At 49.3% G+C, this 24,856-nt stretch overlaps 7 protein-coding genes across 7 annotated transcripts; 6 read left to right on the top strand and 1 right to left on the bottom strand.

Moving 5' to 3' along the window:
• Positions 1–1,549: 1,549 nt before the first annotated feature.
• Pmar_PMAR023331 (hypothetical protein) lies at positions 1,550–2,851 on the top strand (the record flags this gene model as incomplete). The annotated part of the gene is made up of 3 exons (XM_002783166.1): positions 1,550–1,728; positions 1,778–1,970; positions 2,015–2,851. 3 exons carry the CDS (start codon positions 1,550–1,552, stop codon positions 2,849–2,851), a joined length of 1,209 nt encoding a protein of 402 aa, XP_002783212.1.
• A 1,025-nt stretch (positions 2,852–3,876) lies between these two features.
• Pmar_PMAR023330 (conserved hypothetical protein) lies at positions 3,877–5,192 on the bottom strand (the record flags this gene model as incomplete). The annotated part of the gene is made up of 2 exons (XM_002783165.1): positions 3,877–4,920; positions 4,971–5,192. The coding sequence occupies 2 exons, from the start codon at positions 5,190–5,192 to the stop codon at positions 3,877–3,879; spliced, it is 1,266 nt and encodes a 421-aa protein (XP_002783211.1).
• Positions 5,193–7,101: 1,909 nt separating this feature from the next.
• On the top strand, positions 7,102–8,995 carry Pmar_PMAR023329 (hypothetical protein; the record flags this gene model as incomplete). The annotated part of the gene is made up of 2 exons (XM_002783164.1): positions 7,102–8,663; positions 8,908–8,995. The coding sequence occupies 2 exons, from the start codon at positions 7,102–7,104 to the stop codon at positions 8,993–8,995; spliced, it is 1,650 nt and encodes a 549-aa protein (XP_002783210.1).
• A 515-nt stretch (positions 8,996–9,510) lies between these two features.
• Positions 9,511–13,440, top strand: Pmar_PMAR023328 (hypothetical protein; the record flags this gene model as incomplete). The annotated part of the gene is made up of 2 exons (XM_002783163.1): positions 9,511–9,639; positions 9,898–13,440. 2 exons carry the CDS (start codon positions 9,511–9,513, stop codon positions 13,438–13,440), a joined length of 3,672 nt encoding a protein of 1,223 aa, XP_002783209.1.
• A 3,717-nt stretch (positions 13,441–17,157) lies between these two features.
• Positions 17,158–21,425, top strand: Pmar_PMAR023327 (guanyl-nucleotide exchange factor, putative; the record flags this gene model as incomplete). Its single annotated transcript, XM_002783162.1, has 18 exons — positions 17,158–17,233; positions 17,290–17,432; positions 17,486–17,589; positions 17,636–17,738; positions 17,792–17,931; positions 17,977–18,033; positions 18,083–18,236; positions 18,281–18,506; positions 18,553–18,686; positions 18,787–18,976; positions 19,245–19,466; positions 19,714–19,818; positions 20,056–20,252; positions 20,299–20,377; positions 20,423–20,592; positions 20,643–20,779; positions 20,947–21,136; positions 21,191–21,425. The coding sequence occupies 18 exons, from the start codon at positions 17,158–17,160 to the stop codon at positions 21,275–21,277; spliced, it is 2,514 nt and encodes an 837-aa protein (XP_002783208.1). The 3' UTR covers positions 21,278–21,425.
• Positions 21,426–22,078: 653 nt separating this feature from the next.
• Positions 22,079–22,633, top strand: Pmar_PMAR023326 (Thiosulfate sulfurtransferase glpE, putative; the record flags this gene model as incomplete). The annotated part of the gene is made up of 4 exons (XM_002783161.1): positions 22,079–22,163; positions 22,209–22,304; positions 22,356–22,472; positions 22,527–22,633. The coding sequence occupies 4 exons, from the start codon at positions 22,079–22,081 to the stop codon at positions 22,631–22,633; spliced, it is 405 nt and encodes a 134-aa protein (XP_002783207.1).
• A 276-nt stretch (positions 22,634–22,909) lies between these two features.
• Positions 22,910–24,429, top strand: Pmar_PMAR023325 (spermidine synthase, putative). Its single transcript, XM_002783160.1, has 9 exons — positions 22,910–23,074; positions 23,123–23,197; positions 23,250–23,329; positions 23,386–23,445; positions 23,499–23,603; positions 23,657–23,768; positions 23,822–23,964; positions 24,016–24,157; positions 24,207–24,429. The coding sequence occupies exons 1-9, from the start codon at positions 22,934–22,936 to the stop codon at positions 24,378–24,380; spliced, it is 1,032 nt and encodes a 343-aa protein (XP_002783206.1). The 5' UTR covers positions 22,910–22,933; the 3' UTR covers positions 24,381–24,429.
• Positions 24,430–24,856: the final 427 nt, after the last annotated feature.

The following is a 24,856-nucleotide window of genomic DNA, read 5'->3' as shown; positions in this document are numbered from 1 at the left end:
GTCGGCATTGCCTGAGGGCGCATTAGCTTGCAATGAATTGGAGGAAGTGTGGTATCATGGGACTTCGTCATGGAGTGTATCACACACTTTCGTCCCTCTAAATTGGAGAAACCGTACCTCCCGACGATCATGGATGAGCGTGATGGCGTGTTGGTGATACAAGAACATACTGTATCACCATCACCATCGGAAACAAGATACGGTTGAATGATGGTAATGTAGAGCAGCCACTATCCTACCGTACCTCACCTTCCATAGAACTATATTTACAGTTATTATGGACGATCTCAAGAGAGGAAGTAGGGCGGAGTCTTTAGGCTCCCAGTATGGAGTTAACTCACCAAGGGGGCACTCTGAGGAAGAACAAGTAGTGGTGGGAATGTCGGCTATCATGTTGGAATATACGTTTGGTTTTCTCAGCTGAGTTCAGGAGTTTCTTCACTGCACTGCGAGAATGTACACACGACTTGGAGTAGGAGTGTATAAAAACCTACAAAACTTCCCCAAGGTTTTCTCGTTGGTACATACGCGGGTAGATGAGTACTGCATGTTTTCCACCACCGATATCAAATGTCGTCACAGTTCAGGCGGGTCTATCCTAGGTACCCTGTGTGAAGCCATTTGATAGCATGCGGCCACGCTCCACTCTTGATGAGGATGAGCTTTTTCCGTCACTGTGAGGTCAGTTGCCGGTAGAGTGCTATACAGTACATCTGGATGGAGTTATCGGACCAATGCAGAGACACCAGCCCTTCGTAGGAGTCCACATTGGCCGAGGGGGGTCCAAGTTGATCCTTATGGACCAGGTGGAAGTGGCAGATCTTATGGAGCTACGGACGAATATAGCGATGAGTGGTATAGAGAGTGAGATGGATAGTCTGGACATACTCGTTGGGGGTGAGTTACTTAGAGAGGACCTCAGGGTTGCTCCCACGGGCGAATCCCCCCGACCGACATCTGCTACTGCGGTTTCTCACTCTGATGGTTGAAGGAAGTAGCTCTGTCTACTTCAGTTACTCTGTCGGGGGCGTGTAAATGTCATGCTATTGACGACAATGCTTTTCTATGTAGCATGCCAATGCTTCTACTTTTAACACCATGGCCGGGTTGGTGTTGAGTTGATATCATCAATGTGACGGCGACAAGTTGTGTGTTTGGTATTGTTATATCAGGCTTGTATTTTGTTCTTTTGATTTCTCTCTGCGAAACGTGGGCGCAGCTATGTCGAATGTGAATGACAAGGAAGGGATAGCGAGGAGAAGGGCGGCATCGACATCATCAAGTAGCAGTAGCAGCAGTGGCTCGGTGTCCATAATGAGCGACGTCTCACCTGATCACATGGTGCAAGGGTGTATATTGCCGTGCTCTAGTCCGGACCATGGACAGGCAGCAAATGCGGTATCCCCGCGGGGTCTGTCAGAAGAAAGGGGGAGTAAGAAGTGTAAAAGGCGAAAGCAAGTTGTTGTGGTATCTAGAGGCCTGCAGGGGAGTGGAAAAAGTAGTAGTGTAGGAGCCTGTGGGACGTCGAGGTGGGGTATTAGGCACTACCATGCGGACCGTCGCTCTACTGCTGAAGGGGATATGGTTGAATCAGGATGAGTTCCGTACGGCTAGCAAGGGTGGTGGGAATGCTAAAGGGAAGTTTCTGGAGAAGCTCTCGGAGTGCACGTATTATGGTGATCCTGAATACGTTATGGTGGATAGAATTAATACGCAGCTGAGGCATAGGTCAGTGAAGACAACTGCCAGTGACTTCGGAGGGACTAACTTTCATCAGGTCTGATATCTACTACGCTATATGTCCTTGTGATGGGGAGTATCCTGAGATCATTTATTTACAATGGTCGCATCCTGGTGATACGGCGGGTGGTACAGGAGAGGCGGACGTGTCACCATTCGACCCAATCAAGGGAAGGAAGTACTTCGACGTATGCGCGAAGAACGTGCGGAATCGGCATGGAAAACATAAGGTGGGTTATGCTATGTGATAAATTTTTTCATGTGATTGGTTCAGTCCATTGACCGGTACGCTGACATTGACTTCATCCTGGGCTCCACGGCTTCCCAAGCTGAGCCTATCAGCAAGGAGGAGTTGGCGCAGTTCTCGGTGTCCAAGCTCTGCGATATCGATGTGACCTTGCCTCGGAGGGAAATGGTGGAGAGAACTCTGGAGGTACTTGGGAAAGGGGACGAGTTTTCTGAAGAGGAAATAACTGTGGCGATGCGGGAGGTTGCTAGGATCGAGAAGAATATAGTACCTGTCGGTACAGGGAAGGGAGGACAGCCTCGTCGTTCTCCTCCTAGTGAGTGCTATCGACCGCAGCAGCATACCTCCTGGTCCGGCACTACCACTGGTAGTGGTGAAAACCTACCGTCATTGGTTGGCCGCAGTATGTTCCAGCTTGAGTTAACTAGAGAGTCTCAACGACTACTCAGAAGAGCTGTGGGGAAGGGTTGGGGGTATATGGCGACGAAGGGAATCGTGCCTAAGGATGAGTTCCACGTTACTTTGCTCTATGTGGACAGCTCCAATGCGTTCGATCATTACAGTATGAGCCTGGTACGGCAGTTATGGCCACGTATTGGTGACTCGTTCGGGTTCACGACGGCCTTCGCTGTGTGCTCTGATGTGGGTGTATGTGCGGCGCCAGTGCAGTTCCTACAAGCCGTACCATGCGGCAACTTGTATCCCCACATCACACTCGGCGTGTCACCACAGGCCTCTGCTAAGGACAGCAATGACATGCTAGAAGGGAAACACCCTTTAGAGGCACTCAGGGTCCTCGAGCTGGAACTGTCTGGAAACCAAACACAGCTTGAATTGCGAGGGGTCCTTCGGGTTTCTGAGTGAAGTTGATAGTTAGAAGTGCTTGTGATAAATCTCACTCTTCCGCTCCTTATGCGCGGTAGTCTATTTACTGTCTATACTATTGTATCTACTATATGTATGTTACTCTGTTGTTGATTCTTTTGTTATGCAGTTTAGTGTGGGTCAAAGAGGTTGTTCACCAAAGCATTGCTTTTTTCCCATGGCTGGTCGCACGCAGTAGTGTTGGAGGAATATATGTTCGCTTTCCTCAGCTGAGTTCAGGAGTTTCCTCACATACTATGAAAGTTTACATGCGAATTTTTTCTCAGAATTTCCATACGGTTACGAACATATGTAGTGGACTATGTGTATACTCTCCCACACTGACATGCAGAAGTCGGTAGGTCTGGCAGTGTACAATATTTATCTGCCCTCTGTAGAGCAACAGCAGCAGTAGCAGTAGCCAGGACGTGACAAGTTGGGTATTGCCACAGGCGTGGTCAAACTAAGTGTAATTGGGTTACCCTGCTCGAGTGACAAGAGTATGTGATAGATAGCACTACGAGCTGATAAGGGCTGATGTTCTCGAGTTTGGAGTTCGTAGAATACACCATACCGATTATGGTAGTAACCTCATGGGAAGCAGATCCCCATCGTCCTGCAAACCCCTTTGCGAACACTTGCCGTGTTTCCAATACAGTTTATTGGTTTTGTGTTGTAACCATTTGGAATCGTCACCAAAATGACAATTATACAGTTTGATACACTCTTTGAGCTAAGCACGTGACTACCCTCTAGAAATGCCATTAAATTCATTTCTAACCCAGACTCGATTAGGGACGTGACCCGGTCATAATAGATGAGCAATGCCACACTTTCTGTGAGATTCGGAGTATTATAAGTAGCCTTAACTACGCCCTTTGATCCACCCAATACCAACTATCAACTAAACGAAGTGAATAAAAAGACAATGTAAAATGGCACCAATATTAGCATATGATGAGAGCTGTGGCATGAATAATAAAAATGGACCAACCGTGCTTGGGGTACCGCCACTGATAGAACGATTATTGATTGGACAGCTCGACAGCCTTAGCCGCTGCTTCATTGAGATCATCGAAAGCGTAAACCTTGAGTCCAGCATCCTTAATGATCTTCTTGCCTTGCTCGACGTTAGTGCCAACAAGACGGATGACAATAGGCTTTTCCATGTTCAGTTCACTCATCGCTTGAACGACGCCTTGAGCGATGACATCACATCTCATGATACCACCAAAGATATTCACCAAAATACTCTTCACCTTGGGGTCCTTCTCCAGAATCTCGAACGCGGCTCTGACTTGATCAGTTTCCGCAGCACCACCGACATCCAGGAAGTTGGCAGGACTACCTCCCTTGAGAGAAAGGAGATCCATGGTAGCCATGGCGAGGCCAGCACCATTGACCATGCACCCAATGTTGCCATCCAAACCAATGTAGTTGAGATCCCATTTGGAGGCTGCTACTTCTCTGGGGTCCTCCTGGGTAATATCCCTCTGTGAAAAAATATCCTTCTGACGGAACTGAGCATTGTCATCAAAATTGACTTTAGCATCGCATACCATAACACGGCCATCTTTGGTCTCAGCGAGGGGATTGATCTCGACCATAGTACAATCCGACTGACGGAATGTCTCGTAGAGAGCCTTGATGGCAATGACAGCTTCGTCGACGATCTCACCCTCGAAGTCGATCTTCTCGGCCATCTCTCTGGCCTCACCATCAGAAATACCACTATTGATGTCAACAGGAATCTTGATGATCGCCTCGGGGTGTTCAGCGGCAACATCCTCTATACTCATCCCACCATACTTCGACCCAACCATGACTGGTCCACCAAAGGAACGATCCATAAGAATGGCAAAGTACTTCTCTGAGGCTATCTGGAACCTCTCGGAAAGGAAGACGCCGTTACAGATTTTACCAGCCTCCCCAGTTTGCTTGGTCACAAGGGTGTTGCCTATCATTTTGGAGGCCAAATCTTTAGCCTCGATAGGATTCTTGACGATATGAACACCTCCTTGGAAGCCATTTTCCTTGAAGTGACCACGACCCCGACCACCAGCGAGCACCTGAACAGAGAGACAACCCATAGAGGGTCTACTTTGATCTTAACGCCTACCTGAGCCTTTACGACCACGTCTCCACCACCCAATGCCTTGGCAAACTGTTCAGCCTCTTCCGGAGTCTTAGCATAGTACCCATGCGGTACACAGACTCCGTATTTCTTGAAAACGTTGAGCGATTGATGCTCATGTAAGTTGAGATGGCGAACTTGCAGGCCTCTGGGAGCGAAGATTCGGGGGTTCCTGTAGAGGGTAGAAAACATAGCAGCATTAGTCATTGGTAATACACCACGGCGTATTAGAGTAGAGCAGCTATTGCCTCTGGTTAGGGTTGGCAACATTGATGGGAAACGGGAAGATGTGACTGAAGGATACGAAATGCAACATGAGCAACAGCGATCACGTCCGAAGTCTCCTGATGACCTTCCCCGAAAATCACCAAAGGAGAGTACAAAGGCATGTCAGTCTGACAGTGACTCAAAATACGAGCAGCATGCGCTAGCTCGACGAATGAACTACCTTGTGACGACTACTCGTGGTCTCACGAGAGACTCGAGTAATTTCGGGCGAGCGCTAATGACAAATCGGTCCGTTGACGAATCTCGCGACATCTTCTTAGTCGCTATGAATTCGACCTTGCCGATGTTAGAGATGGAAAGCGCCTTCCTTTAGGATGGGTATTTCTGCCACGGTCTGCGCAGAATCCTAGGTGATGCAAGATACGCTTAGGTTTAACCAAAACATGTAAAGGGATAGCACCTGTGTTGCCTGGGGTAAAAGGATAGACGAAAAAAGGACTCGTCCTGGGTGGACGGGTAAGCATACCATGGGGGAATTTGAAACTATCAGTAAATATCTGAAGTGTCAGTCAGACTGCATGACAACTGCATGATCAGCGCAGAACGACGGTTTCGCTGAAACCAACTCCGATGGCCTTAGGTACTCTCAAGACAGCAGTTACTGACTAATTCTGATTGGATGATATCTAGGCGGGATGAAGCCACCGATCGACATTGCGCGGTTGATCACTGATCCGCTTGCAGCTGATCGGTGGCTTCATTCATGGCGTTAGACTCAAGCAGCTAGAGTACATGTGGAGAGGTGATTAGGTGCCACCTCGTCTCCCTCGCAGCGAGCAGGTGTGACAGTCTGTCACTGACAGAATGCGTTGTTCAGACAGCGAACAACTCGATGTCTCTTGCCTCTGGTAGGGCAGGCCCTTCCCGGAAGGGCCGTTCCATACCGCTGCCTTCCATCGGCGCGGCGGGTATGACGTGGAGACGGTGGCGAAGACACTCGGCTCATTCTACACGATGAAGCAAGGAAACGTTCAATAGTAATGAATTATTACTACTATCATTACTACGACCATTTTAGTGCTGTTGCTACCGTCGCGAGTCCCTTCCCTGCCTAGTAGGCAGTGCCCACTTCGGAAGTGGCACTTCCCTGTATGCATTGCTGAAGGCACCTGCTCCACACAACTACGAGTAGTCATCACAGTGCCTGCAGATTCTCGTCGTGCGAATCGGGGTACAGCGCGGTGCTTAGCTGCCAAGCCTTGGCACTGCCAAGCACCGCGCTGTACATGAACGCTGTGCCAAGTTGACAGATCGAGCGAGTCTGCGAACGTTGGTGTCGTTTTACGGGCAATGCGGGCCACCTCGAGAAACAGAAGTGGCCAAAAAAGCCTATGCCGATCAACGAAGAACGACAAAATCCAAGGGAGACAAGGTGAAGGGTAAACCCGAGACCTCACCCGAAACCCGACAAGGCAACCAGAAACCCGAACTGTTATACAGATGAAAGCTGTTATCAAAGCAACCAGAAATCCGAGCTGTTATACGGGTGAATGCTGTAACCAAAGGCAACCAGAAACCCGAACTGCTGAGAGCGAGCGACAAACCTCCTTGGATTTGGTCGTTCTTCTTTGGAGTTTATAATTTACCCCCGATCAAACAGTGGTAAACTGGGAAATCCATAGTATGATTAGAAACTTGCGGTGAGCGACGCGACGAGAGTAGACGCCGTTTCGGAAGTGCCTATGGTGATTCTCGGTGACGATTCACGTCGCTTCGCTGAGTGTATCTTGTATCTCGCTCACCCTGCGGAAACGCTCAATTAAGAAACGCATGGATAAGCCTATGAACTATCTGTATTCGTATATCTTCATTCACACAAGCTTTGACTATGTCGAGTTCCCAGATCAACCAGGAAGATGCATCGCCCGATCAACACTTCTACTCTCCCGATTCGCTATTATCATCCGAGAAGACCGAGTCTACGCTCCGTCGAAGTGGCCGTCTCCAAGGACATCTACCCCCTCCAGATCCCAGTCTCATAACTCGGGCTCATTCAAGCGCTGAAGTGGTCCAGCATGCCAACAACGATACTGAAGTCAACAGCCATGTCCACAACAACATTAGTGATGATCCCGCATTGAAGCTCCCTAGCACCCGCAATAACGACATCAACGACAACGACGATCTACCTCACGACAACCACGTCAACGACGACCATGGTGAACCCCCGTATGCTGAGTCTATGGAAGAGGAACTGCAGGATGCCATCCCTCAGCATAGTCAGCCTTCGACGATATCTACAACACCAGGCGCTCAGCCACATGACCTCCACCTTCGTCTTCTGAGACCAAGAACATCAACAACACCTGATGCCAATGTTATTGCAGACCAGCCACCCCCGGTATTAACTTCGTTACCTCCACGGTACTCTGAACATCATGTACGCCAGTACCAAAGCTCTGCGGTCGACAACGTTCCCAACAACCATAAATCCTACCCGGCAGGCACTGGTCTACAACATAATCACCCACAATATCATACCCGTGGAGCGGCAATGAGAGACCAAGCCCAGGGAGCTGAAGCTGCCCCCCGATTCGGCAGAGGCACACTTCCTCTGGTTGACTTGACGACTACCACGACTCCAACGCCGAACCCCAACGATGCTGCCACGGTGGCTGCCTTGCATGCGGTAACTGATGCTCTCGCTAATATCACTGACCGCTTGATGAAGCTCGAAGAGAAGTCCAATGCACCATCTACACTCAATGTTGTCGACACCGCCAAGAACGCCATATCTACTCATAAAACATCTATCGCTCCAACAAATTCCGTACGAATCAGCCCAGTGGCAAGTGCAACCTGTCTTGACTCCCACGACGACAACCTCTACACCGACGCCCTTACTAAGGCCATGCTAACAGCGAGCCGAATCAGGCCAACTCCGGACTCCCAACTCTTCACTGGTGCCTCTGACAAGAACGTCGAGACCTTCCTCCACGAGATCACTTCTGATTTCCGTTATATTCTGTCCGACTCCAACATGAAGATAGCCTTACTCCTCTCGTCCATGTCCCAACCCACTATTGCCCATGTCACTTCTCTTTACACGGCTAAGTACGGCTCCATCACTGAAACTGTGGGTATTGATGCCGATACCTTCCTTTCCCGGTTGATCGAGGTTCTGCGCGAGGCCTACACCACCAGTACTGCCCATATGGACGCTAGACTCTCTTGGGAGTCTCTACTACTCCAAGGCCATGTCAGTTTTGTTGATTTCATCAACAAATTCCAGAAGTTACGTACGGAGGTAGGAGCCCTTCGAGGCCGCATCATCGAGCCGGCAGAGGCCTTAGGCCGCCTCTGGGGCTGTTTACCTCCAAGTCTGCGTAACTGGGCAAGTGACTATCTACCTCCACCTGCTGCCCAGGACTTGACTGAACGTCAGTTGCAGTACTACATCACCCGATTACGCAATCATTGTCAACACGGTAGCTATCATCTGGTAACGACGACGACATCCACGACGACGATCGGCACTCCTAACTCGACGACTTTGGCAACCACTACTCCAACAGTCCCTATTCACTCCACAAGCCCATCGACTTCATCACAACCTCAAGTACTACTTAAGAACAGCAACAACAACCCCCAAGGTTCGGCTATCACGACACGACCATCAGCTCCCGCATCTCAGCCTCAACCACGTGTACAAACCAACAACTGTTTTCGCTGTGGTCAATCTGGTCATAGAGCAACCTCGTGTCCTGCACCTCAACCATTGAACCACCAGCGTCGCTGCAAGCGTTGTGGTCACTCTAAACATGCTCTTGCTCAATGTAGTCGGCCTACCTCTGTACAGTGTGCAAGATGTAGGAGAGTTGGCCACTTGGCCAGCATCTGCCTGCAACCGCACTGCACTTCACAAGCTGAGCCATCATCACAACATGATGGTCTGACGTCTACCTCGACTGCGGCACCTCAAGTGTCTCCACCTACATCGACTACATCTACCAGTGCTACTCAAGGCACTCAACTTACCGACAGAGCACAGCAGATCTCCAGTGAAGCACCCCTCCCCCAATGCTATGCAGAATGTGCTCTCACGACTTCCCCATCATCACAACCTGACCAAGCTCTTCATGTTAACAACGACCACCCAATCATTGCTACGTGCCCAACTACGCTGACACCGGTCAACAGTGCGACTCCCCACCCACCGACCTCTCGCACAACAACCAATGTCGACTGTCACTCTCTTCTACAGGGGTCACAGATTCCTGAGGCACCTGTGCTCACCATGTCTACCGAGACCCAACCGGGCGCGCTCTACACCGACTTCAACTTCCTCAGCCATGACTCCACACCCCACAAGGTCCGCGTTATGGTCGATACTGGCTCCAGTCGGTCATACATCAGTCTCAAGACGGTACGCCATTGCTTACAACAACATCTTGTACACTCCTACCGACGGACCACGCCGCTAACCATCCTGACCGCTAATGGGGCTACTTTTAGCAGCGTTGTCCAAGCGCAACTGATACTCAACACTCGACATGGGCCCCGACCTGTATGGTTACACTGTGCCGAGCACTTGATCAACGACATCCTGATAGGAGTAGACCTGCTCCTTGATCTTGACATCATGATACTCATGGCAAAACGTCAACCACTACTGCGAACTCAGGTCGGCCCACTTCGAGATTCTATCATCAAGCTTATCGACACCAAAAACCCCAAGACCACCACCAAGAAACCTCCCACGGAGATCTTCAGCGGCGTTGCAGCTGATGGTGAACTTCCCGTACTACAGCCTGTCAGTAGCTCCTCACAAGCTCAGACGACATCTGTATCCTCACCAATGCCAGACCACACCACGACTACCACAACATCAACAATACACTCTATTAATGCTGATACGACTGTCGACCCACCTCCGGTCCAACCAGCACCGACATCTTCCTACGACCTCGCCAACTACGTGGCCGATTACTTCACAACCATCGTCGCCTACACCGCTGTAGGAAACCTCGCTACCCATGACAGCGTCGCTGACTCCGACCCCTGCCCTCCCCCGGACGTGGCCGTGGACACTCTTACTGTGGTTCCGCAACCTGACGGTTCCTTCAAGCATTATCATCGCCTGCCATGGAAGTCGACCGCTCGACCTTCAACCAGTTTGGCAGGCGTACAGGCACGCACTGAAGCTCAACTCCGTCGACTCTCTTCTCATGACCGCCAGCACTACGACGACTGCATACAAGATCTTCTACAACGTGGAGCCATCCGTCGACTGCAACCAACTGAGTCACCCCATTGGGCGATGTGCCACTTCGGTGTTCGAGGCCATGCACTCTCAACCACACCACTTCGCCCAGTCTTCACTGGCACTCAAATCGGGAAGTTTTTACTACGGCCCAAGGGTAATGTCACCATCAACGTAATCAACCCCCTACTTCTGCTGAGAACCAACCTCCACTACCACATTGAAGATCTGTCGAAGGCCTTCTACTCTATGTACGTTTTCGCCGATGAGGAATTGTGGTTGTGCTTCTGGTATCGTCGTGCGTGGCATTGCTTCACGAAGTGCCCTATGGGGATCGCTCCATCAACTGGTTTCCTGGCTACGAGTATTGAGACCATCTTGACCGACTTACAACGCCACCATTATGCTCGCCCTATCCCAACTATCACCCATGTTGATGACATAACCCAGGTCTTCCGATCAAAGGAAGAGAGAGAGGACACCCACGACCTCAACGTCAAACACTTTGGTAACCACAACTTTCACATGAACAGTCCCAAACGTATAACTGATGACTCCAGGCGAGAACGTGCCCTCGGGGTCTGGATTGATGAGAACGATGCCATCACGCTCTACTCCATCCCACCACTTGGTAACTTCGACTCCACTGACTACGACCCCGTGAAAGGTAGGAGACCCTCTTGGCCAGCAGATGACGTCGATCTCGGCAACGGCAACGCCCCCTCCGAACCTCTTACTGTACAACAGGCGTTCTCCTACGTGTGCGGTTGTTATGATCCACTGGGTCTCGCAGCCGAAACCACTACTAGACAACGCATACTTCTGCGGCAAACCTTGGCGCTCGGTCTCACCAACAATGACATAGTGCCTACTGAGATCTCCGCACAACTACTACAGTGCCGACGACATCTATGCAATATGAAACCACAGCCTCGATACGTCACTCCCTACCTCGACGCCAATTCCAACCCTATCTACTTCGCCTGTGTTGATGCTTCATCACAAGCTGTGGGACTTACTATCACTGCTCGAGGCCATGACCGTGTTATTGCTCACAGCCTTCTTGTACCCCGATCTAAGGCCCTGTGGACTGTGGTTCGTCTCGAACTGCAAGCAATCATTCTGTCCATCCCCTATATTGACCAATTCGTTGACGCCTTCAAGCACAACGACAAACTCCCTCGTATCATCATATGCTCTGACAGCCTCGTTAATGTCCAGAGACTCAACTCTATCCGTGAACCCTCCGGCGACTTGAACAACTGGGACAAGTCCAACATCCACAAGGCCCGACAGCTCCTGAAGCAACGTGGCTACCAACTATGCCATCTCAAAGGCACTGCAAATCCTGCGGACCCCATCTCCAGAGGACTGCCTGTTCAACTACGATGTGACACTGAACCCAAGTACTATGATTCCACCTATCTTCAGAAGTGGATCATCAACGTCGTTGACAGCACCCACAGCGCCACTGCTCCACCATGTACGGTCACCTCTACTAATGTCACCTCCAACGACGCCAACGACGCAGAAGGCGACAACACCAACAACCAAGACAACCCTGTTGTTGTATCACTTCCACAAGTGGGATACTCCGTTGATGTCCTCAAGGAAGCCCAGCACTCGGATCCCCACATTAGTGCCATCATTGCTTCTCTCGGTAATCGTCAACAGCTTCTCAACCTCAGGGTTCAGCTGAAATACTACTTCCTCGACTCTGATGGATTACTCCGATATTATCCTCACCACGAGAAACTACCCCGACTACAAACTGACTGCCCGGTCGTCATTCCAAGTAGCGGTGCGAGAGCTCTATGGTCACGTCTTCACGAAGCACACAATCACCCTGGTAGTGGCTCTGGTCTACGCCGACTACAACGACTGGTCATATGGCATCGGATGCCGAGGGATGTTCGACGCTGGACTTCTCAGTGTATTATCTGCCTCCGTAGCCGAAGAGAACGCCAGGCTAGGAACACTGTCAACCAGTTCCGCATCAAGAGCACAAGACCCCTTGAAGTCATCAACATAGATTACTGTGGCCCATACCATGGAACAAGCGGTTCTCCGGTGGCCTTGGTCGCAGTATGTGCTGCTACTGGCTTCGTTTACGGTCGACTTCTCCCAGATCGGAAGCTCTCTACCTTGATACATTATCTCTTCCTTCTGTTCAACGAGAACGGTTATCCGTCCATTCTATGCTGTGACCGAGATAGCACTATTCTGGCAGCAGTGAACCACCTGGCTTCATGGGGTATTACGGTGGCCACGATACCGGCGTATTCTGTGAGATTGGCCTGGTGGGAACGTGTACACCGACAACTGCATGACCATATGCGTTGCTATATTCTCAACCAACAAGCTGCTCTACAACAGAATGGTGATCCTACTCCACCTCCCCCCACCTACGCTGACACTGAGAAAGCCCTGGCTTCGAGCATCATGGCCATTAACGAGACCCCTCATGGCCCGGGAGGACTAGGAGTAACTCCCAATATGATGGTTCACAGTAACGGTAATGCTATGTTGCCCAACTCACTCGTTCTCAACGACACCAACTCTGATGAGGCCTCCCACTACGTCAAGCGACTAATTCTCACTCCGATCACCGATGAGACAACTGTCCAACAACTCCGTCAAGGCATGGCACTATCACTCCAACAGTACCTACGACTAGCTCGACTACCTGACCTCAAACGCCATGATGGTCCTACAAGGTATCAGGTACCCATCGACCATCCTTCAAGTCGTCTCAAATCTGGTGATCCTTGTTTCTACTGGAGACCCCGTGCTCACAAGCTATCCTCCAGCTGGTTACCCGCAACTTTCATTGCCCGACTTCCCGACACCAACTTCGCAGTTCTGGAGAAGCCCAGTGGTCAGCGTATAACTGAGTATTTCTTCAATGTTATGTGTATCCGCACCTCCGAGGAGTTATCCACCGCTGCTTCTACTACATCCTAACAGTGAACTACCAACACCACATCACCTCCCAAGCAGCATTACTGTCAGCAACTACCACAACAACGAGGGGAAACTGACACTAACCCCTATACCTACATCGTAGACCTTGAACTTCAAGGCTTGAAGTCTGAGACTAATCTTTTTTATATTGTAATGATTGATACAAACGACAGTTAAGTATATACTGTGTACTATTCTCCCACTTTTTGGCTCCCCCCGGGAGTATGGTGATTCTCGGTGACGATTCACGTCGCTTCGCTGAGTGTATCTTGTATCTCGCTCACCCTGCGGAAACGCTCAATTAAGAAACGCATGGATAAGCCTATGAACTATCTGTATTCGTATATCTTCATTCACACAAGCTTTGACTATGTCGAGTTCCCAGATCAACCAGGAAGATGCATCGCCCGATCAACACTTCTACTCTCCCGATTCGCTATTTGCCGAGTAGACATCGCTCGCCTCTAAACGGCGAGCGAGATTTCAACGATCGCAGGATTCGGGTCGATTTGAGGCGGTTTTGCAGACAATCGGTCTCCATGAGGGTATTCAAGGACTTGCCGCAACTGATTTGGTAAATTAATTTTATCGAACGGACAATGTCGGTAGCAATTGTGGGGTATGTAAGCCTGGAACGGTCGTGGTAGGAAGGTGATCATCACCCTTCGACGGGTTTATGATGGTCCTAATCCTGTCATAGTTGTGATTCAGTATGGTTCGTATTAGCTCGACTAGTGTGAGTATGTTGTCGCCGTGTGTTGTCGCGAATGTCGAACTGGGCGGTTGCCAAATGCCTTTTCCCAGTATTCAGTTGATTGGAATACTTGTGCAAAAATGACCACTGCAAATGCAAGCTCATATTCCAACGCGGCTGAAGAGCTGCAAAACCCTCTGTCGCCACCTCCCCCTCCTAGGGCTGGTCGAGCTCCATTCGGCTACAACGATGGCTCTATGCTGATCTGTTGTGATGGGACAAGATTCCCGAGAGCTCCCGCTCTTGCAACTGCCGAGCCACCCATGGAGTACCTAGCCAAGTTGACGTTATATGATGATACGTCTGATTCATCGGATGACTTTCCGTCGTGCACTTTTCTCCCACCAATGAGGCAGTTGCCTCCAGTGGCTAAGAGACATGAGGCCCCGCCCTCGATGGATACCACATCGTCGTCACCAGCATCTGCTGATCAACCTACTGGAGGTGCCTGCAAGTTGAGAAAAAAGCCCGAACTTGTCGGCTTAGCAATCAATACGAATATCGATGATCACGAAGTTGACGTGAGATTCGTGAAAGCGATAAGGAGTAGAAGACTCAAGTAAGTCTAGTTGGCCGCGTTGTAGCCTCACCCCTTTTCATCGTCATTTCCTCTCAGTCAGAACGAGCCCGTGTTCGGGACTGTGGAGTATCACCGGGCGCAGTTACGTGCGCTTGCTACACCGATCTATTGGAATGATTACGATCGCATGCAAGGACCGGTACGTTACGTCCCAATGCGTCGTCATGGGAAACTAATGCATTTCTATGCACCTCCACCACATCTTGTTCTCGCTCGAAGGGCTTATCCTGGTCGAAGGGGTAGTCACCAGTGCCTTCCGTTGGACTGGCTGACCAAGACTTTTAAACGTGTCCGTAATCGTGTTGCTCGAGCTTTGGAGTGAAAACGAAAATCTCGTCATGCGAGTTGATTACATTTGCCAATGCAATGCTAGTGCGCTGAAAACCTCAAGGTTTTTTTATATGAATGAGTGTGGTTCGCTTCGTGATTATTTTTATCAAAAATTTCGTCTCTGGTGTGCAGAAGAGAAGTAGGCACAGTTGACTGCCATGTGGCTGCTCTCTGGTGCCTTTGCAACCTCTTGCTTATCCCCTCGTTGTTGTTATCACTGCGGGCCACGCAAAGTAGACAGTAGATCGAGACCTCCCATCGATTTGTGTTGGTATGAATGTGTTTAAATTAGCAACAAATAGTTAGAAGTGAAATTAGTATGTGCGTTCATCGTTAGATGACGTCGCTGAGGGGCTTGTACCGTCAACCGTTGAAAACGAGACTTGATTATTCCGAGGACTGAGCAAACGGTTAGCGAACGAGGGGGGTAGGGGACGATGTAAAATTCAGTTGTTTACCAAAGGTGATTCTGTTTCTCGTCATGTTGGCATTTAGGATCACTTTCAGGCGAATTCGCGATAAGCGAAGCCTCGATGTCGTTGTGCTATAGTAGTGATCGCGATCTGTGAGCAAAGGAGTTGAGAAGCTCAGTGAACTGCAATACAGGGTGAGTCTTCATCATTTGTGTTAGCCTCTTATTCTCTCTTTAGAGGTACATTATCGGTATGATAAGGTGAAGGCGCGAAGGAAAGGACATGAGATGGATGAAATATGTTGTGAAGTGAAGAAACCCGAAAGGACTTCATGAGAGGTCCACGAGCTATTCTCAGCAGGAGCAGCATATTCTCTAGAGGGAGATATTTGTTGCATGCCACTCCTTGATGCTAACAGATGTTGGTCACCGCATTTATAAGCTTCGAGTTGAATAAAGTTGTCAAACCGTAATCAATAGGCCCACGATGTTAGAGGAGCATCGCACGGAAATGTGCAGACCAGCAGACTATGGCCGGCTTAGACGGCTTCGATATAGTAAGAAACATTTGCAACTCACTTCAAGAGTGGTAGAGGCTCCGAGCTCCGATGGCTTCATTGTTGGTCACGGCTGATGGTCTTGAAAGACAGCAAAACTGTTATTCGTAACTTCATTCGATTTCGCGGTGGAAATCCGCAGTGAGCAAGCGTCCGTATGTAAGTAGTTTACTAATAGATGTTGTACGTCAAACTTTCGTGCGTTATGTTGGATGTGTGTGGTATATGGTCGAGCGGGCATTATAAGGAAAATAGGGAACCATCTTGCTCTTTCAAATGCCAAATCAGTTATCTCGAATCCAAGAAACGCTTCATAGGGAAGCCTTCCGGCGGAATCACGGAAGATTGCCCGCCATTAACTTTCCGAACCATCTTTCTTCGAAAAGCTCCGATTCAAAGGCCCCTCATTTCTCTTTACTTGGACAAGCTCGAGCTGAAGTTATGTATTAGAGATAGTCATACCGAAGGGGGATGGACGGTACGGGTATGGAGCAGTGGTTGTCTATCTTTCCCCCACTCCTAGGAGGGCAATGGAAGGACTAGGCACAACACTCGAGCGAGTGAGAGGTTGCAGTCTTCACTTAACCCTCGGCGGGTTATGTTCATTGGAGTTTCGCACGTGATATGGAAAAACTAGTGACAAACATATTTCACGACTACCGCATATCGCGAATATCGCGTTTTTCACCGAGTATTACGCCACTTCACGTGAAACGGGTGACACTCCATTATTTGACTGGTTATGGACGATGAACGTTTCACTTGTGACTCTCACTATAATCCTCTCCGTCAGAGATATATAACTCTGTACAAGAAAGTCTGCACTTCCTATTCCGCTCATTCGAATCGATCGACTTCGAGCTCATCATAGATCGAATAATGGTAAACAAAAAATGCGTTGTAGGCGGAGCGATGCAAAGAAGTGAATCCAAGGCGTCGTTGTTGTGTCACCGGCTTTGACAGTAATTGTAGCATTCTGATGGCCGTAGCCGCATCAATAGGGATGAGCTCATCAGTGGGAGTAGCCACAGTCATAAGTGGATCGAATCTTGGGGATAGAGCGGCTGGGGGAATCAAAAGTGTAATGTCGACACTGTCACAGTCACCAACAGCAACGACGTCCAAAGCAGATCTCGAATTGCGAAAGATAATTGATGCTGGTAATTGTAGTATTGGGGTCAAGTCCATGTGGTCATTGCTCTCGTATTGGGATCAGGTGTATTACGATTCAACAATTCAGCAAAAGATGGTATAAAATACTTGGTATCAGCTGGGGTTCTAGACGACGACCCTGCGGAAATCGCGGAGTTCCTGGCTAAGCAAGAAAATCTGGATAAGCACGTCATAGGAGAATATTTGGTACTACTACTACGATTCCATAGTGGGTGTAACGACTTGCGGTGATGTGTCAGGGGAAAGATAATGAATTCAATATAGCGGTCCTCAATCGCTTCGCCCAACTGTTCGACTACCGAGATCTGCCAGCGGATGAGGCTCTCCGGTTGTTCATGTGCAGGTGGGTCCTCAGGATGTTGTCTGTTATGTATTAATTCTCCCCTTAGATTTGCCATGCCTGGAGAGGCCCAACAGGTCTATCGTATACTGGAACGTTTCTCTACCTACTATGCTGCTACTTGCTCTTCCCTCAATCGAGACCAAGTTCATGTACAGGAACCGATCTCACTATGACAATGATGCTGATGCTAGTCGTTATTCAGATCCTGGCTTATGCTCTCATTATGCTCAACGTGGACGCCCATAACCCTCTAGTTACGGACAAAATGACTAGAGACCAATTTATCAACAATACCATGCCCGAAGTCAGCCCAGGGTGTACGGCTGAGGAGCTTGGGCAAATGTAAGGCTACTGATCACGTATAGTGGGGGACTGTGATGATGTCAGGTATGATAGAATAGTAGCTAAGGAATTCCGACCAGACACTACTCCACAGGAACTAATGTGGCTTGGGGTCGATGAAAAATGAGGGGGAAAATGTTCACAATTGTAGGTATGTGCGGTTGGCTAAGAATCCTCAGTACTCAGCTGATGAGAAAAATGTAGCAGCATCAGCAGAAGATATTCATCGAATGAAAAAGGGCGACAACTTCTTGAAATTTGGCAGGAGAGGACGACCCCATCCACGACGCGTCTTCTTATCAGAGGTAGTGCATCGCGTTGCATGTAGTTGGTTGGAACTCACCTTCAGGATGAGAGTAGAATATGTTGGATGGAGCCTACGGAGTCTCGTGGTGGTCGGCTAGGCTCGTTGCTCAACCATGATGCTGCCGTGCCACGCGGCAGGGCAGTTGTTACCGGTGGTCGGCCCGCTACGGCCCCGCCTGCTTCTGAGGTTAGCAACGGTGGTACCGGGGGCCGCAGTCCGGATGCTACTAGCGAACTGATGGTATCTGGCAAGGCTATGCCAATAGCAGGTAGAGGAAGTTCAGCTCGTAGTGGTTGAAGGGCACGCAACCTCAGGCGCTGGCGATCTAGCTACTACTGGAGTTTCGGCAACCCACAGTCTGCGCAACATACGGCTGGATGAAGTGACGGGACTATGTGTGGGCACGTCGGGGTCTAGTGTGTTTCGGAAACAGTGGGTGCCCGAGACGGTGGAAGATCGCTGCTTTTCTATAATCACTGAGAAAAGGTCTTTAGATCTGCAAGTAGCCTGGCGGAGGTAGATCAAAGAGTGGAGTTTTTTTCCGTCAGGCACCGCCTGGTGTAGACATGCGTATGTGGTTGAGGTTTTTCCATTATGTGTTATCGGAGAGAGAAGCTAAGATACGGGCTAGCGCTGACCCTGTTAAGGAGGCCCTAGAGATGCAGCGTGCAGGGGCTAAGCGTTTGAGAAGATGGAAGGAGGAGATCCTACCTAACTGGGCGAAGCATTGGACTACTGGTAGTGTGCGAAGAGAGGGGGGGCTTACAACTTCGAGTAATTTCAACATAATGACAATGTGGATCGATCGCCAACGTTTTAGAAGCGTTCTGTAGTCTGTAGTCGTACTCTTAGATTGAAGAAAGCCATCTTGAAAATCTAGATGCGCATAACTATTTGGTTTGCAATGTAGAAAATGGGTATTGATGAGTGTGAATTGGGCATTTTACGGTATCATAAGCAACATTAATTCTCAGCAAGGGAGTAACCGTATTGTCGGTCCTACTAGGTGCCCAGGCTGGGTCCGGAACTCAGAGTAGAAACCCCGAGGGGTTCCGTAGTAGAGGCCTGCGTATGTTGGAAAACGCTACGCATAGGATAATAGTCAGCGATCGGCAGCCCAATGAGGCTCTCACATTCCAAATGTTTTATTCTGGAGGATTCGCCCTCGACAGGGGCCAGAGACTGGAAACGGCAAGGACGCCAACACTGGTGAATCTATGGCTTGAAGGTTAGAGTCGTCTCCGGCTATTTCCTTTTTCGATGTTGCTTTCTCGTAGGTTTGCCTCCGGCATTGCGGTGTAAAATATGGCCGATTGCGATAGGAAACAATCTGAGAATTACATCGGATACATTTTCCACGTTGACGCGAAAAGTTCATAGGGCGGAGCGAAGAAATTCGTGGAGCCAATCGCAGCGTACTTACCTGGCTAGATTCAAGAACGATTTGGAGTCGGATTTGGCACAGGCGTTTATAGGGAAAGTTGTGCAGTGGTTGCATACCTTTGCGACACGAGAGCAGCTCGAAGGCTTTCTGGATGTTGCTACAGAGAACGGCTATAGACGGATGAGGGCCCATGAGAGTATTATGGACGACCAACGCATGATGCGATCGAAGTCAAGTGGCTCTGATGACGATGAGGAGGAGGATAGGATCCGATATTGTGAGTGTGATAGTGATGAAGATCTTGATGGGCATGGGGGGAGGCCTAGTCGAGGGTGTGACGAATGCGGTGTTGCTGTGGAGGCGATACCGAGTCCTGCTCATGGGCTGGCTACTCCCAATACTATACGCTCAAGGGCACCATCGGATTCCATAGGCGGACCATCAACAGTCCATCCACAGACAGACGCGGCGACTTCTGTTGGATCACATTCTAGATTTGGGGACTCGACTGTGATCTGTGAAAGATGCCGAAAGCTGGCCATAAGTAAAAAGTTGAGTACAAAGAGAACATGGAGTGAGCCGTGGGAGAATGCATGGATAGGTGGAGGGAGAGCGGACACGTCTGGAGAGGTAAACTGCGGGGTTTTTTTCGAACTTTTTTCCGATTTTTTTCCAGGATGCGATGATACGGAAAGGGCTGCTGATATTATTGTCGGATCTCATCAAGGCGTTCATTGTGTATAGATCGGATGTTGGTAAGGAGGGAAGTATATGTGTTTGATTGGTGAGAGTTTTGTCAGGCTACGTTCCTGGCATGATATCGCTGTGCGCCACCGTGTTGGTCAATGTCGGACCTCATCCAGTCGGACAAGTTTTCTGTACTCTGGCAAATTTAATGCATCAATATTACTTCCTCGACGTATACATGGTGAAGCGAAGGAATATGAAAATGCGATTTGATTTTCTTGAAGTACCTTGGGGTCCCCGGATCGTGTATGCATACGACGTTGTTGGTCGTAGGTTCTACTGCGGGAGAGGGCGCCTTTCCTCGAGAAGCATTTTTCGATATTGCAGCTAACCCCAGAGGTGTACTTCCTTCCCTGGCTAACCAGTGTCTTCACCCGATGTATGCCGTTTCATGCGGTCTGTCGTATGTGGTAAGCATTTCTATGGAGTCTCATTCGTTTTACGTGAAGTGGTGTGGAAAACGCGATATTCGCGGTATGGAGTAGTCGTGAAATAGGTTTTCCAGTAGCGTTTCTCATATCACGGGTGAAACTCTAATGTTAGTCCGGTATTGATGATTACTATAGTTTCCGCTCAGGGATGGGTTCTTGCTCCTTGGTGAGGCTCATGTGTTCACTTGTGCATTAGCACTACTATGGTATCATGAGCATGCTCTGATGACTTCCGGATTCGGAGGCTGTTTGGAGATTCTTACCTCGCCACCAGATGAGCGCTTATTCGATGAGAATAAGTTCTTTGATTACTATATGAAACTACCGGAGACAGTGGTAAGAGGCAAGACACTGGGGAGTGCCAATACTGCTCATTGTGGTGGTGTACAGGTCCCCAACGAGCGTCTAGGAGCATGGATGGCGGCCCAACGGTTGGGTGAAGAGAAGACCTCCTTGTTTGAGCTATTGTTCTCCTAAGTAGCGACGCGGCGCCTGAGTAGTCTCATAAGCTCCTCTCTGCTGAGCCTGGGGACGAATACTATTGAGGATCGGGTCTTTCCGGAGACTACCTTTTCATTGTCACCATTCTACATATTATCATTGCATAATTGCAAGTAGTCATCATTATCATTACAACAACAATAACGCCAGTTGCCTTATATGAGTGTTGTTGTTAGTCTTATTATGAGGGTCGCTCATCGTCATCATCGGAGCGGTATTTAGTAAGGGAGGTAGCCGCTGATTGTAGGGTAATCAGTGGCTAGAAGATAGCTTATGTGATAGGCTAAGCATATTGCATGCGAATCTCCTTTATAGGACTTCATGGAGAACCACTGAATCCTCCAAGTCCATTCTAAGGTGCTGATACAGCGCCTCAAATTGCGCCTCATTAGCGCCAGGAGGATGATAACATATAACGCCCTTTGAGGACAGTCAACGCTCATGGTCTGGCATGTCCATAGTGCTAACAGCCTTTGGATCCCAAGGTTTGGAGCGTCTAGGGGTGATTACGAGGAGCTAGCCTCGTCTAAGGGCAGTAGATAGTAAATTGCAAGGCAATAGAAAGCCGGTCTACATGCATGGAATACGTATGTCCAATGTGGAACATCCAAGCCGTGGAGATGGATGCCCCTGTGACGGGCAATGTAAACTAGGTGGAAGCGTGTGAAGTTCGATGGTATAAGATCCCTAAGGGAACTCTCTGCAGGGAAGGAGACACTTTTGTTGGCGATTCACACATTGAAAGTCATCAATTTTTTCTTCGTTGTCGCACTCTGTATGCTCTCGTCAATCTACCGCCAAACAGGAGTCCGCATTCTCTTTGCAGCTGCACGTGCTTGCCCTGTCCGTGCCTTCGCGACAGGTAGGCATACATCTCGAGAAAAGGTGCTGGAGGGGTCGTCATCAGGTGCTCAGCAAAGACCAGCTCTACCGTTGGAAAAGGCCATAGCACAGCCGGACTTGCTGGTACTCGATGTGACATCCGAGATGGAGTTCAGCGAAGGTATGTGGTGGAGTGGCTCGTGTGCTCCACAGGCTTGTGATCATGATGTAGGGCATCATCCCGAAGCGATCAATATCCCAACTCAACTCATAGGGGAGAGAATAGAGGAGCTTGGTGCTGACAAGACTCGGCCCATCCTGGTGTACTGTAAGAAGGGAGTGCGAGCTGGTAGTGGGAGGAATACTTGGTAGTTGTCAAACACTACTTTGGGATTTCGCTTAGGTATGGTCACTAATGCTCTGATGCAGAATGGCTTCGTCAATGCATTTGCAACAACTGATAAGAGCACTGCTCAAATGCTGACTGATAAATTTGGCGTTAAGAAGTGAAGACGGGCGCCAGCATTATAACAATTTCTGCAGAAATGAATTGTGTTATAGTTCCGAAAATCTGGACTTTGGGAGTTCAAGTGGCCATGTACTTTTGCAGCCCTCCAGTGGAAGGTATACATAGCGACGTTCGCGCTGCGACAGTATCATACACCGTAATATCTAGCCGCGTTTCTCGCGCCCCTCGTTGAATCGTTTTTTGATGTCATTTCACTGATCAGATTTCCTCGTGATATCATTAGGTGGTCCACTCACTACACGTGCTTCTTCGATATCAGTTTAACCTACAGCTATTTGTAGATGGAGTTACCGCTTCCTGTTCCCTCAGCTGGCTCCATCACAACCTACGCTGCTGTTGGCATCGGTGGTGCTTTGGTCGGAGGGCTCGTAGCAGTTGCTTATTCCCGGAGGTTCTCATCTCATGATGCTGCGCGGGGCGAGGTGGGCAGCAACGACAATTTGGGGTTGGCAGTCTGTATTTAACCTCAGGGCATTTCGCAGCTTCCAAGCGAAGGAGGGCGAATGTGGTTCAGTGAAGTTTCTGAACAGATGTGGCCAGGCCAAGTGAGCGTCTCGGCCTCACAATGATATTGTGAATTGTTTTCTATTGACTCAGTCGATGAGCCTCGAGATTTCGCAGATCCTCTATCACAAGAGGTCGAAGTTCCAGGATGTTCTAGTCTTCGACTCAACCACGTGAGCACACCTGCCAGTCCATGCTGTGAGCCTTTGAGGTTTGTCTCAATTTTCAGATGGGGGAGAGTATTGTGCTTAGATGGAATCATTCAAACCACTGATAAGGACGAGTTCTGGTCAGAGTTCATATCTATAGCAGTGGGGCTCTAAGCAGCTTGAACATCTTTAGTTACCAGGAGGCTATGGCGCACACGCCTGCCTTCCTACATCCCAACCCCAAGAAAGTCCTGGTCATCGGTGGTGGAGATGGTGGGATCCTCCGAGAACTAGCCAAGTGCTGCGAGATGGCTTATTATCACGATTATCATCACAATAACACTTCATCAGGCATGCGTCCATCACGGAGCTCCACATATGTGAGATCGACGGAGAGGTCATTGAAGTCTCAAGACGATACATGAAGCAGCTGTCAGTTGCCTTCGACGATCCTCGAGTTCGCGTACTGTTAGTCGTGCTGCTCATGTTGCTGCTAGTGGGTGCGGCTTTTGTTAGATTCATCTGGAGGACGGCGCTGCCTTCATGAAGCGCCATTCGAGCGAGTTTGACATCATCGTTTGTGACACGAGCGACCCCATAGGACCGGCTACGACTTTGTTCGAGAACGATTTCTATGATGCCATATACAATGCACTAACGTGAGGATGTTGATGTGATGCAATGCTCATCAGAGCTCTTTTTCATTACAGTCCGAACGGTGTTGCCGCAACTCAAGGTGAATGCTACCATCTGAGTATACCGTTGATACGCCGTTTGATCGAGCACTCCAGGAAGCACTTCACTGATGTCCGCTACGCTGATGTTCGTATTCCTACGTATCCTTGTGGACAAGTAAGGTCTGTTCTGTTCCTCTATTGTGGTCCTCAGAGCCTTGTTCCAGATTGGATGCTTGGTGTTAGCAAAGGGTAAGGGGGTGAGGGCCGATGAGCCTGTCCGCACTGTCCCCAAGGAGATGGCGGGTAAGTTGAAGTACTACAGCACAAAGCTACACAGAACACAGTTCACTCTGCCCGCGCAAGTGCATCGGGACATTTATGGTACGGCGATCGAGTGATGGCAGTTCTCGGATATTTTCTGGTCTCTTAGTCGAATAAACGTTTCTTAGTGATGTTTATTGTTGTGCAAGAAATTTCGCGGGTCACGTGAGACGACCCGCACGAAGCATCCACTAGCGTAGAGTGTGTGCGCTTCAGAAGCCAAATGATGATGTGAGCGCAGCCCAGTCAGTATGAATGCGCGTAAGCTTGTCCTACGAGTCGTAAGACATGAGATGATAGGCCATGACGTAAATGATACGGGGACGGACGTCCGACGTAACAGCATGCACTCATTCGTGAGCGTATTATCATGTCACCCGATCTCTCTTATCTGTGTGTTAGGGTATAACAAAAAACAAGTGTACGCGTACATGCAACACTCCAGAGTGTACACAGCTCCTCCCCATCTACTGATCCTTGCGGTCTTGTCTATCGACGTTTGCTTTTTTACATCCATAGGTGGCATGGTTATCTGATATTAGCATCAGCTATT

The sequence above is a fragment of the Perkinsus marinus genome (genome assembly GCF_000006405.1).
Source record: "Perkinsus marinus ATCC 50983 genomic scaffold scf_1104296937140, whole genome shotgun sequence".
In the NCBI taxonomy this organism is placed as follows: domain Eukaryota; phylum Perkinsozoa; order Perkinsida; family Perkinsidae; genus Perkinsus; species Perkinsus marinus.
The sequence above is the reverse complement of the archived record's forward strand: the minus strand, read 5'-3'. Positions and strand labels throughout refer to the sequence as shown.

Bases quoted from the DNA above. Each gene is read 5' to 3' on its own strand.
- Pmar_PMAR023325 (XM_002783160.1), top strand. From the start codon at position 22,934: ATGGAGTTACCGCTTCCTGTTCCCTCAGCTGGCTCCATCACAACCTAC. The intron at 23,604-23,656 runs GTGCTGCGAGAT...ACACTTCATCAG, and splicing joins ATCCTCCGAGAACTAGCCAA to GCATGCGTCCATCACGGAGC. The intron at 23,769-23,821 runs GTACTGTTAGTC...GGCTTTTGTTAG, and splicing joins TCGACGATCCTCGAGTTCGC to ATTCATCTGGAGGACGGCGC.